The sequence below is a fragment of the Pogonomyrmex barbatus genome, unplaced genomic scaffold (assembly GCF_055798465.1).
Source record: "Pogonomyrmex barbatus isolate J1 unplaced genomic scaffold, ASM5579846v1 scaffold1, whole genome shotgun sequence".
Classification (NCBI taxonomy): domain Eukaryota; kingdom Metazoa; phylum Arthropoda; class Insecta; order Hymenoptera; family Formicidae; genus Pogonomyrmex; species Pogonomyrmex barbatus.
Window position 1 is genome coordinate 9814160 of NW_028297098.1, and position 13675 is coordinate 9827834.

The window sequence follows — 13675 nt, forward strand, 5'->3', positions numbered from 1 at the left end:
GATCCTTTTTTAAGATTACTTTTATGACATGCAGAATCTGCATGGCGAGAAATTAATGAACTACATGAAAAATTCTTACTGCAAATGCTACAATGATACTGACTATTATTATTTGATACCTCGCGTATCCATGATTGATATCTATTATCAGTAAGCCAAGCTTTTATAAAGTTTACGTTTTTTGATTGATTCGTCACACATTTCCATATCAATTTTAAAAGGACAAAAAATCGAAAAAGATAAAAAGAGAAATAGAATATGAATATAATATGAAAATTATATGTATGCGTGTGTCACGGAAAGAGATCAGGATTCTGTTATTTGTTAAAATATTTTACGATCCTAAATCTCTCTCCGTATACGTATATGTGAATATATTTATATATATATATATATATATACATATACATACACGTGTGTGTGTGTGTGTGTGTGTGTGTGTGTGTGTGTGTGTGTGTGTGTGTGTGTGTGTATAAATGTATATATGGAAAGTTATACCTTTTAATAGTAGTGATACTAGGCCGGTTCTAACCCAGGAGCTCCGAGCGGGGTGCGGGTGTGCGGGGTAACTCGGGGACGCGGGGGTAAAGGAGAGGGGGTAACTGGTAGGCACGGGGAAGGGGGAATGCTTTGTCGACAATCCTTTGGAATGTACTTTTGAGGGGGAAGGGAGGAGGGGGTCTTTTTTTGTCTAGGAAGAGCTGCTAGAAAAGATATTTTTTGTAGAAATTGACATAGGAAAAAAAAGCGCCGTTATTCCGGCTGCAATAAATGTACGTGTCGCAACATTTCGAACAATCTCGAAAAATCCGTTATTCAATGAAAATAATGTATTAGTCGGTAAATGGACACTTTTCCTTAATTTTTTTCTTGTTTTTTTTAGTAATAAATACTGAATGTGCTCATTTCTATTTGATCAAGTTCTCACGTAGGAAACAATAAATTTTGATGGCGACGGAAAATGGGAAACTACAAAAAAGTGAACTATAGAAAAATGAAATGAATTCAATAAGAAAAAAAGATATTACCCTTTTTTTATTGATGTTTTTTATTGATTATACCAATAAATAATATCTTATTATAACTGAAATATTATTTTATTTTAAGATGGGAAATTTGTTTTGATTGAAATCATATTTTTAAACGTGAAAACGTTTTTATTCACATTTTTGTTACATCGTCTTTTTTTCATACATACTAAAAACTAAAGCTAACAATTCGCAATCGACGAGTTGATGCCTATCGAAGATATCGCTATCGCGTATCACGTATGGTACCTCCTCGGGATTTGTTATAATAGACGCAATGTTGGAGAATCGCGTATACTTTTCATCGATCGTTTCAACGAGTCTGTCTAATTGAGTGAACGTTATATCAATACATTCGGCGAGATTAAACATACGGCGTAGCGTCGATTCGACCATCATAATGCGTACGTTTGAAGATTCAAGACGTACGAGTGTAACGTTGTTCATCATACAAACTCGGACTGTTAACGGTCCGACGCTTATAAAATTGTCTTTGTAATTGTTTCGTAGCAATTTGTAGATATTCCATTGCTGCTCATGGAGTCCTTTCCATGTTTCGAGAGACAATATCAGCTCTTGTCCTCGATGATCTCCTAGGGCGATCTCTACGTAGCTCGGTGGACCAACATTGATTCCAATTTCCAGAAACTTGAAGCCCGTAGCCGTCAGGTTGTAACGTCTGCTCATCAAGCGCACCGCGCGAGGCTCCATCGAAATGCTGTGTAACAAGTACATAATATTGCGTAATGTTGCAAAAAGAAAAAAGAAAATGTCGAACTTACGCGTTACGTTCCTTCTTCGTTTCACCATCGTACAGTGCACTGCTTCCTTTGGCGGAGTACATTGTGTGTGGATCGTTCGTACAAACGAATGATGAAGAAGCGGAGTACGTTGCGTATGGTTCGTTTGTACAAACGAATGACGGAGGACTGATCGCACCCGCGTAAATTTTGACACGTCAGAGCGTGTTAAATCCCCCCTTCTTCTCATTTGAAAGATGGAGTGGACAAAAAATCCAATGACCTCGCTGAACGACAATACTCTATTATGATAGTATTTCGTGAATAGGCATGTTAGTGGCCTAGAAAAAGACAAAGAATCGTACAATTGCAAATCGAGAACGAGTTTACTGTTATAGTGTTTTATTATAAATTGTTATAAACTGTTTTATTATAAACTATTATAAATTAAAAGAAAAAAAGATTGCGTCATTATCAATTAATTATAAAATTTTTATTTCAAGAAAAAACCTAATCAGCTATAAAAAATATGTAAAGAGAAAAAAAGAAAAATGTGAATAAAAAGTTTCACGCTTCAATCATAACGCAATTTCTTTATCATCGATGAGTCGATCGAACGTTACATTGAAAAAAAATGTATAGGATCGTTGGAATATTAAGTAATCATCGATGTATATGAATAGCGGGGAAAAGAAATAAAAGAAAATATATTATATGTTATATATGTTTATTTAAGATTATCTGCCCACCAATTAAACAATTTAAATACATTTTGTAACGCGCAATTGGTATAATGATATCCACATCGTATAGAATTATCAGCATTTAGATTATTTAAAGAATCTATGTCTTCGTAATCCGCATCCAGGGTCTCGATGTACATGCGCTCTCGCTCATCATCCAAAAGCAAATTCCGCAACCATTTTCGTTTTTCGTGTCCCTTGACATATATGACAGCATCATCGCCGTCATCGTCGTCGTTATCTTCTTTCGTACCATGCACAGCTTTCGTAATCAAACTTTTAGCTTCGCTGTACGGAATCGTTCCATCGTTCCATTGCAGTCTATGATGATGACGTATCACCCAGCGTGCGCGAGATTTGTCGGCACTTGCCAGGAAATGCCACGGGCTTGCGAAAATGTAATGAGAGAGAACGGTCCGTTCTTTGAGAGCAGCAAACTCTTTTACGACAAACTGTCCTTCAACGAGGAAACCTTGCAGGTCTACGAACGTTGGCACAGACATGTCGAGAAGAAGACTGCGATCGATTTCGATGTATAGATTTTATTATCTCTCATATACCAGCGATGCTCTTAGGTGATCTTGCGTACAACATTGGTCAATGGGTTGTACTGAACCACGCGATCGTGTATAATGAGACAGTATGCGGTGGTATTCATCGGTACGTTCTCCTTAGTCTCAAATTCCAATCTCACATCCACGGTTGCGCTCTTGACTGATTCGTTTTGTCGAGAACAATCGATGATTACGAATGGACCGTAACGTAGAAAAGACGTGAGGGTAAGACTTGGCTCGAGATACTCGTATCCGTAGTAATTTTTGCAGAAACGCGCGTACGTTTCGTACAACACGGACCATCTGTTTTTGTCGAAATCAAGATTCATATCGTCGTACGGATAACATTCCGAGTTCAGATAGAGTTTTACGTTGGTTAAGTTGCAGTCGTCGAATCGGCTCGTGTCCTCAACCATGACATTTTTGCAACCTGCTTGCAGAGCGAAGATGACGTATCGCGGCTTCTCGAGCTGAGTAGCGGTCTTGATGACCCATGAATGCTTGGTTGTACGCTGTAACAGCGGAAACTCGTACAGATCCCACGAGCGAAAAGCCATGCTCAAATATCGTCCGTTCTCCAAAGTGCGCAGCATCGATAGTTTTTTTATCTCGCTCAATAACACGTGCGGCATTCGCCATTGTATCTTGAATAAATCGACCATGGGATCCAACGTCGAATTTTCCATCAGGCAATTGTTGTCGTTACGCGATTGTATCAAGATCAACTCGTGACGAGCGTTGATTACCACGCGTCTGTAATCCTCGCAGAATCCCAACAGTGCGTAGAGAGGTACGCAAAAGTTAAAATATCCATCCGCGTACGCGCATTCCAGCCGGCATTCCTCAGAATCACGTTTCTGTCGGATGATATTGTTACGTAATGTTTGAGCGTGCTGGTTATGCCCACGTTTCTGTTACGATCAATCTCCACACCTCCACACGATCAAGCTCGTATCGAATCTCATCGAACAAGAACGCGACAAAATTATTTCCTAATCAGATCCTTCGACAACTCTGTTCTTCGTTAGTTTTCCCTCGATATATAGAAAGCTTTCGTACGGCAATGTGTACAGATCCTGTTGCTGTATGGGTATTCTTATCTCATCGCTGTACCCGAATGGGTTGTACGCATGAGTCTCAATCTTGACGATGCGATCATCAAAGATTGGCTCGTCTTCGATGTTTAGGATATCAATCATTTCACAAGTCGCGCACCGCGAATCTTAAAGTTGTATCTTAAAATTGTAAAAATTTAACGTTCGACGCGTTAAGTTTCTTCCTCTTCTTGACGCAGCCGGATGAACGAGTATTGTCGATCGGTGTTTTCTTTGTAAAAGATGCGTTATCTCTCTGTGTATGCTTCGCTTCGTTCAACACGAGCATCTCAAATGTCACGCTCGCGTTATCGCTGTCGCCGTCGTACGTGCAATCTGACGGTGATCTCTTCTCCTCTGAAATCGAGCAATCGTCCGTTCTGGTCAACAATGCGTATCATTAGCTCTGTAATTCTCCGTACGATGACTGGTAGATAAATGATCTGCATCGGCCTTTCCGATATCTTATATCCTGGCGGCACGCTCGGCGAAAATTCGTGTATCGTGTGCACACTTTTGTCCTTGCTGTATGCGCCCACGGTCACGTTGCACTCTACACGGATAATGTTTACGTTCATTATGTTAATCGACACGTCCGATTCGTGCCACCTTCGCGGTTGCAGTATACGCCTTGAAAAACCCAGCAGCGATCCAATGTTATGGGGCTTGTTAAAGTTTATTCTGTAGATACATTTAATCTCACATCTCATCGTGTTGTAATTTGCGCGGAGCACTATCGGGTATTCTCCAATCTCATCATCGTCGCACGCGGTGTCACCAGCGTTACCCTCGGGCCCATTGCGTCGCGGACGTTTCCGTAAAATCTCACGTTTCAAAAATTCATTTATGGCATGCAGTTCATACGACCCCTCGGGAATCGTAATTTCTGCGTCGTCTTTGTCAAAATAAAATGTATTGTTCGAAGCGTTTACATTCGGTATCGTGTGATAAGTTTCCAAAATTGTTAGACCAAGCTCGTAGTCATCGTCGCTCAAATCTATGGCTGGAAAGTAATTTGCCGCGAGAAAGCGTAAGCGTCAGCGACATGATGGAAAAAGCTTCGACGAATACTGAGACGTCGCGACATTTTATCGGACTTTTTAAATTCGCGCGTCGGCCGTTTTGGAGAAGAAATCACAAGCACAGCTGTCCGCAGACGCTCTGATCGTACGTCTGATAGGACGTTCGATTGTACTCTATCGTAGTATCGTCTCCGAAATATCGTATCAGTTCCTTGAGCGGTCGAAGATTACCGAAACTGTCAAAGTACACAACGCGATTGTTTCTCTTTGCGTACGCTACCCAATGAGTGCCGGGACCCGTCGTGTCGTCCAGATTTACGATACCGCTCTCTTTTCGACGCGCGCCGCTAATCGGTAATGCGTCACGCATAAAAACGCCTCTAAAGTATGGTACGCGCATACGCTTCGCCAGCTGATCCAATTGTATGTTGGTGGGGTTATACCCGTAGGTATTTTTATCATCATTTTGGCGTTTTTTTTTCTTTTTTCGCTGTTACTCCTCGTCCGCGTTTGTATGGAGCGAGATATAATACCCGTCCGTATTTGTACGGAGCGAGATACAGTCCCTGTCCGCGCGTTTCCATCGCGACGTTGCAGTTCCTCGAGTTGACGTTACGCGGCTTTCCTGTCGTTTATCGCTTTCGCCACGCTGACCGCTCCACCGATCAAAGATCCGAGCGCGCCCAAAATTGGTAAAATCGGTAACACACTACCTCGTTTCGCTGTTGGAAGTATTCGTTTCTTTTTTTGCCGACTTTTTTCTTCACCTTCATATCCATGCCGATCTTGGTCTTGGCTTTCATCGCTGCCCAAACGGCTGCAGCTGCAGCTTTCTCACTCAGAGCCGAATCTCTCGCGATGATGAGTCCTAGGGCTTTATCGGCGAGTACCTTGTCCGCCGCGTGTCTGTCGGTGAGATCGTTGCTTTGAGAATACGCAATGTCGTGTTCACGGCACGCCGTGTCTAGTGGATTTATGCCCGTTTCACTTCTGGCTAATCGCTTTTTCAGCCGAGTACCCGGGCCGCAAAACTGATAGCCGGGAAGATAGTTCGAAAGGAAGCGCGTTTATCGCTCGATTGAGCAGATCTCCAATGTAGCCTTCGTTTGACACTGCTGCTGACATGCGCAATCCTTTATCTTCGGTGCAGGACCGTCTATATGATCTCGATCCCATTGATTACAATGCTCGACGCAGCGACGATAGATTTGAACCTTCAAATCCGCCTTTATATACTCCGGAAGCTTGTCCCACACGTGATCGATATAGTCGCCGCACACGCGTAACAGTATGACCTTCGATATATATTGCAACTGCTCAGCGCTCAAATCCTGAATATCGGAGGGATGCGACAGGGCGAGATACATTTTTGCTACTGAGCGGTTCGCGATTTCGCGCGCCTATAAATAGGCGTTCGATCGAAGCCTAGATAACGCAGTGCGAACATGAAATTTGTACGGCAGCCGCTGACGATACGCGTCGCGAACTGCGACGAAAAAGCGCGAATGATGGGAGACATCGCGACAGAGCGCAAGCACAGTGAAATGTTACCGAGTACTATACGCGCCGTCATTTACGGGCCGTCGAATTGCGATAAAACCAACGTTCTCATAAGCTTGCTCGAAAATCCGCACGGTGTACGTTTCGAGAACGTGTACGTATACTCGAAATCGCTGCAACAATCGAAATATCGATACTTGGAAAATATATTAACATCGATAGAAGAAGAAATCGGCTATATTTTTACGTTCTCCAACAACAGTGACATCATTCCACCGAGCGAGGTACGTCCCAATTCGATCTTCATCTTCGATGACGTTGCGTGCGATAAGCAAGATGCTGTGAGAGAATACTTTTCAATGGGCCGCTGTAACGTCAGGAGAGCCAACGTAAAAATTTCTTTTCTTCCCCTTTTCCCACCTGCGCAGAAGCGCCACTATTCAAGCCAAAGTTGGCAACAACCGGCTCTCCTGCCGTTGACATATCGCGCGTTGCGCCTTACCGCCAGTGAATATACACTGTAATAAATATAAGTAATAAAATTAAATAATAATAATAAATAAATCACGATAACAATGAACCTAAATAATTGTAAAATTATTAATACTACAATAAGGCTCGCGTTGCTGTTGCGCATCATCTCCAGTCAGCCGCGCGCTGATTGGCCGACCAACGACCATTATAGATATGTGCGTCTGGTCTAGCTTTATAGGCTATGACCGTCGCGAGCGCCACGTGCTTTGGCGTACCCACGCCATCCGCCATCTTGCGCCGCGTGCTTTGGCGTGCCCACGCCATCCGCCATCTTGCGCCACGTGCGTTGGCGTACCCACGCTACCGCCACGTTGCGCAACAGCGCCGCCGCAGGCACGCGTTACAACGCGCGGCCATGCTCGTTCACTCTTGTACGCGCCGTCGAGTAGTACACATCGTGCGAGTGTCAATCCAAATCCAATCCCAATTCCAATTCTAATTTTAAGTCAATTCTATTTCGTCTCAATCTAGTTAAGTTAATTAAGTGATCATTTGTATTCTAAATTTTGTATTGCTCTAAATTTAACCAAGTGTTACGCGAGTGTAATTCGATTCATGAATATTTGAATATAGTAAGTACAGTGTATTCGCCACGTGTCATTCATTGCATCATCCTTCCTATCGCCGCGAGAAATCGGAAGTGTTCGCGAGGCTAAAGAGGCAACGGGCATTAACAACTCAAACTTTATTTTACCGAATAATTAGCAGTTAAAGCGAGAATTCCAATCGTTTCCGGGGGCAAGGTGTTGTGCGTTATCCGCACTTACCACGAAGGAAACATTGGACTTCGAGCACGCGGTAATTCTAATCTTTTAATTAAATACAATATACGCCTGGAGCCTCTGCCGAATGCCTAAAGCACGGAGGAATCGCGCGGGTCGTAACAACGCACTTCGGCGGCTTGAATACGACCTCCACGTGGCCGCGATTTACGATCATAACGCGATCATCGGCGAGGAAGTGAGTTACGACGGCGAGTACGAACTTCTCGTGCACGACCGCCTCTGGAGCGCCTTACCGGCCCCGTCCACCCCCGTAGCAACTTACCAGGGAAGCAGTTTCGGACCACGCATCTCCCTCGAGGAGTATCTGCGCAGAGCGGACACCGAAAGGTAGGTGAAAATCATACATCAAGTTTTATTCCCGGTTGCTTTCGCGTTCCCATCTTGCATACGTTTCAGTAAAATATAGAGTATAAAGGAATTAGACGTGAATGAATATAAGAGTACTCGCGTTCAAGATTCTTTCGGGTTGCGTCACTCGTTTTGTTCGCGTCGACCGACCGTCGCATAGTTGCATCGCCCGACCGGAAGGGTTTTACGACCGACCCTTTTTTGCCGCCCTTGCCACTTTCTCCTAAGGCATGTAGGGTTTTGAGCCGGTTTATCGCTACGCACGGAAATATTCCAGTTTCGTAATATCATTTTAATATTGAATATTCGCCGCGTAATATTAATTCCCGTTATTTGACGTAATGTGCCCGCCTTGCTTTCTCGAGCCACGAGATTCGCGCACTCACCCGGCCGCCGTATACAGATACCGTAGAAGCACGGTGCGTTGCCTTACCACGTTCGGATATCGACGCGTGGACGACGCTATCGCCGAGTTACTCCCTAATAGTGCCGAATATCTTTGCTTTCGATGTAAGGAGGAAATACCAGAGGGAACTCTTACGTATCGTCTTGAATTGGCCCACGCGTTCCAGTTCGGGTATACTTCCGCCCGGGATCATTGCGATTGCTGCCGCGCTAGTCTTGTAATAGTCCGCGACATTGAGCTCTGCCCTGACTGCACCGAAGTTTTTACTGTGTCTCTAGAAGTGCTCAGGGAATTAGGCAACGCTATAGAGAACATCTGCGGGCGATACTACCTCGACGAGACCAATCCCGCTCCCGACGGCATCCTATCGCGCCGGCTAACCAACTTCTCTGTTGCACTGATCCGCTTACAGTCTAATAATCGCCCAACGTCTGGTTAAACGCAACGTTAGCCGTGTAATTCACTGAAATTTCCTGAGAACTTAATAATTCGCCGCTGACATTATCGGAGGGGTTCCCGCGGATTTGAGCAGTATAATCAGGGTTTCGTACTCCTTAATTCCTTAATTCCTTAATTCTTCCGAACCGCTGTTGGCGATTTGCCGCTCGATCGCTGGCAGCGTCGCCGAGAGGCGAGCGTATTCCCGCCTTGGTCCAGTGCCACGTGGCGATTTGCTTTGGCAATCTCGCCATCGCCTGCGACGTAACACCGCCACTCGAACGTCGATTGCTTCTATCTCTGTCAGACGTACGCGAGGATACCTAAACATCTGATACGCGACAATGCGAACCTGCTGATTCTGTTCAAACAGGATGGTACCAACTTGAAACATGTTTATAACGATCACGTGAATACCGACATGTCGTACGATGAATTCTGTGCGTTATGCCGCGATTGTTGGCAGCGCGAGTATGGATTTCTAGTGATAGATAAGGATAGTCCGCTTATCAATGGGCGATACAGAAAGGAATTTAATACATTCGCGGTACCGTAACGTGGTTAATCGATGTCGATACGTCAAGCAGGCAACATGGATAACACTAAAGATCGCGAGAAAATAGCGAAGTAGATTGCGAAAACGAGCGATTCGATTCGCAAAAAATATCGCGTGTTGAAAATTGATAAAATAGCTGAAAATACAGCGTTGGAGAGACGCTTCAAGCCCATCATCGAACCTCTAAAACAGATTGTTGAAAAAACCGAGGAATCTCAATCGATTGAAAAAGAAGTAAAGGATCTCGGTATTAAGAAAAAACAAAAACGTGAAGACAGCGACGACGACAACGATAATACTACTACTGACAAGGATTCATATTGGACGGATGTTGGATAGTTGAAATTAACGCCGCAGTCTAAAAAACGACGTACAACGAAAGAATTGAAAGCCGCGTCAGATTCACTCGTGTTCGAGTCTACACCGATACAACCATCGAAAGACCCACCGAAAGAACACCACTGTTCCTGCAAAGGGAAGATGTTTTCGAAACAAAAGACATCAGTGAACCGTCATTCGAAACAATCATCAAACGGACTTTGCAAACGCAACAAGGTCAAGAGGCGTTGCATAATCAGCTGGGACTATTGCAAAAGTACGTAAGCCTTCTCTTCGATGATAATGGAAAAAACGATACATTTGATCGCGTATACGGTGTTTATTTCGATAAAAACAGTGGTGCGATGCTTGGTGACAAGAAATTTGACATTGATAAAAATGACTCCATAATCATAGACAATGTGAGATACAATGGTACACCAGGATTGTACGAATTGATCTTCAAGAGACTTCCCGATGACGCGGTTTTTACCGAGGATGACAAACAAACGTATCAAAGTATATTGTTAACAACAAATGCTCATAGACGTGGTCACAGCGCCCATAATCCCATCAAGGACAATAGGGGATCCAAGTATATTACATCAGTAGTGATACTAGGCCGGTTCTAACCCAGGAGCTCCGAGCGGGGTGCGGGTGTGCGGGGTAACTCGGGGACGCGGGGGTAAAGGAGAGGGGGTAACTGGTAGGCACGGGGAAGGGGGAATGCTTTGTCGACAATCCTTTGGAATGTACTTTTGAGGGGGAAGAGAGGAGGGGGTCTTTTTTTGTCTAGGAAAAGCTGCTAGAAAAGATATTTTTTGTAGAAATTGACATAGGAAAAAAAAGCGCCGATATTCGGGCTGCTATGTATTTAAACAAATTGCTATTTGGGAGATTTATAATGACGTCCCGAATTAGAAAAAATATTGACGACTGTACGTGTCACAGCATGTTAAGAGAAGCGCCAATAATCCGGCTGCTATAAATAAATAAATGTACATGTTGCAACGAGTTAATTTCGAACAATCTCGAAAAATCCGTTATTTAATGAAAATAATGTACCTAAACAAATTCGAAAGATTTATAATGATGTCCCGATATAGAAAAAATATCATTGACGATTGTATGTGTCGCAGCATAGTAAGAGAAGCGCCAATAATCCGGCTGCTATAAACAAATGTACACGTTGCAACGAGTTAATTTCGAACAATCTCGAAAAAATCCGTTATTTAATGAAAATAATGTACCTAAACAAATTCGAAAGATTTATAATGATGTCCTGATTTAGAAAAAATAGCATTGACAATTGTACGTGTTACAGCATGGTAAGAGAAGCGCCAATAATTCGGCTGCTAAACAAATGTATATGTTGTAACGAGTTAATTTCGAACAATCTCGAAAAAATTCATTCAATAAAAATAAGTCGGTAAATGGACACTTCTTCTCTCTTAATTTTTTCCTAATAATAAATATTGAAACATGTTCGTTCCTGTTTGGTCAAGTCCAAGTTTTCACGTACGAGCCAAATAAATTTTGACAGTGACATGGAACGGAAACTATAAAACTGAATACGATTTTTTATAGATGTTACACCGATAAATAATATTCCATCATAAATACCAAGTTTCTTTCTTTTTATGTTGAAAAAACTATTCCGGATATCGATTGATATTATTCCAACTGTTACTTTCAAGTTAGTGCTGTCTTTAAAAAAAAAGTCATCAAATCTTTTCTATCGAATCTTCTTATCGGAGAAAAATTGGAGATAAAAAAACGGGAAAACTTGGGCTGCTACAAAAATCAAAATTGTGATTCGGAAAACTTATGACCATGCTTCGAGTTCGACAAAGGGACAATGAAATTATAGACGATATATATAGTAGACTCCTTGGGCACACAGAATCACAGTAGATCTCGGAAGTCTCGGAAGTCTCGAAACGAATATCGATCGTGATACTGTAAGAAAAATAGTGAATATGAATAACGTATTAAATATAGAAAATGTGTTTAATATAAACATGGAGAACCTCAGAAATATAGTGGACGAAGAGTTTGGAGATGAACTAGAAATGGAAATTAATAATATTGACAATATTAATATTGACATTGAAGACGAAGAACATGCGTTGTCTGACGATAGTGACTACATAAGTGATCAGAGTGAAGAGCTAACGGATTATGCAGAAAAAATTGTTACGCATTCGGAACTCCTTGCGTTGAATAATAATAAAAAGTATTGTTCAATACAATTTTATTATTCAACGGGTGGTGCACTAACTCTGTGTGCTGAATGCATGGTTCGTCTGGCGGACACTGATATTGGAGTATTGTATGCCGTTAGGAAGCACGAGATAGATACTCTCAATGCGCTAAACAGCCGATTTTGCTCCAATTGCCAACAGTCCGTCTGTATGATAATGCCATGCAATATGTGCCCAATTTGCACCGCGTAAAAAAAAAAGACGATATTGTGGACAAATCACGTGCAAGTGCAAGTGCAAGTGCTTCGTGGGACGCAATATAAAAAAAAAAAAAATGGAACATCTCGAGCGAGTGGAACGCGAGCTGCTAGAACAATGCAGCCAGGTCGCTACTTTGGTGGAGTGTTTCGCGTGGCTGCAACAATGCGATGAGTGTATCGAACAACTCGAAGAACTTAGTCGTGTTAAGCGTCCTCGACTCACCGTTGCAAATAGACAATCTGTGGTGGCGAGGATCGCACGACTCGCGGGTGCAAAGGTACAATTAGAAAGACGTTTCGTGCACGTTGGTGGCGAGTACGCGAGCACCAGTAGAGACAATGGATCTCTCGTTTGGCGCGAGATTGATACGGCGTTTGAAAGCCGTATATTGACTGGTGCGGTGATCAACGTGAACTATATCGAGCCGCGACGATTTTTGGAAGATGCCGGTGGTGTAGTGCTCGAACGAGTGCGAGACATTATAGAAAGACACGATAATGTAAAAGTGAACACCGCGTTCAACGGCGAGTTTGTGACGGGCGATAAACGCGCCAATAAAAGTATAAACACTAAGAATAGTGAACTCTTTCGAGTGTCAAATGTGGATGAGTGGTACGAGCAGCACATCATTGAACCTATGTTGGCATCGCTCGAAGAATTTCAAGAACGCGACAGTGGATGGGCGCTATCACGTATATTAAATTTAACAATTAATGTTAATAAATATAATCCCATGCACGCAGGGTGTTACATCGAGTTACCGCGGGAAATTATGTTAAAGAGAGCGGTAATTAACGTGCAGTCAACGGATAATGCGTGTTTCGCATGGTCAGTGGTCGCGGCCTTGCATCCGGTCGAAAGGCATACAAATCGGGAATCATCGTATCCACATTATACGACGGTGTTAAATCTCCAAGACATTACGTTTCCGATGACGTTGAATCAAATTAAAAAGTTCGAACATCTCAACGAAATCTCTATCAACGTCTACGGTATCAAGAAAAAGGAGATTCTCCCAATACATCTGACAACAAAGAAAATGGAGAAACATGCAAATTTGTTGTACATGCAGGATCCGCGCGACGATAATGGACACTTCGCGTACATCAAAAACTTATCCCGTCTTGTGAGCTCGCAACTAAGT

General features: G+C 42.8%; 3 protein-coding genes across 3 annotated transcripts in view; 1 reads left to right on the forward strand and 2 right to left on the reverse strand.

Annotated features, from left to right (window-relative positions):
* Positions 1-634: 634 nt before the first annotated feature.
* LOC148938072 (uncharacterized) lies at positions 635-2104 on the reverse strand. Its single transcript, XM_089078178.1, has 2 exons — positions 1811-2104; positions 635-1746 (listed from the first exon to the last, which is right to left on the reverse strand). The coding sequence occupies exons 1-2, from the start codon at positions 1870-1872 to the stop codon at positions 1173-1175; spliced, it is 636 nt and encodes a 211-aa protein (XP_088934304.1). The 5' UTR covers positions 1873-2104; the 3' UTR covers positions 635-1172.
* Positions 2105-2174: 70 nt separating this feature from the next.
* LOC148938073 (uncharacterized) lies at positions 2175-3427 on the reverse strand. The gene has a single exon (XM_089078167.1). It carries the CDS (start codon positions 3012-3014, stop codon positions 2496-2498), a length of 519 nt encoding a protein of 172 aa, XP_088934293.1. The 5' UTR covers positions 3015-3427; the 3' UTR covers positions 2175-2495.
* A 9177-nt stretch (positions 3428-12604) lies between these two features.
* LOC148938074 (uncharacterized) overlaps positions 12605-13675 on the forward strand; it is a 1450-nt gene continuing 379 nt past the window's right edge. The window contains exon 1 of the mRNA XM_089080575.1: positions 12605-13673. Within this exon, the coding sequence (XP_088936701.1) occupies positions 12605-13673 (1069 nt within the window). The remainder of the gene's footprint in view (positions 13674-13675) is intronic.

What these genes read in the sequence shown, in the direction of transcription:
- LOC148938072 (XM_089078178.1), bottom strand. Translation starts at nt 1,872, where the DNA reads ATGTACTCCGCCAAAGGAAGCAGTGCACTGTACGATGGTGAAACGAAG. An exon ending in ACGAAGAAGGAACGTAACGC is followed by an intron (nt 1,747 to 1,810) that starts GTAAGTTCGACA and finishes CTTGTTACACAG; the next exon opens with CATTTCGATGGAGCCTCGCG.
- LOC148938073 (XM_089078167.1), bottom strand. Translation starts at nt 3,014, where the DNA reads ATGTCTGTGCCAACGTTCGTAGACCTGCAAGGTTTCCTCGTTGAAGGA.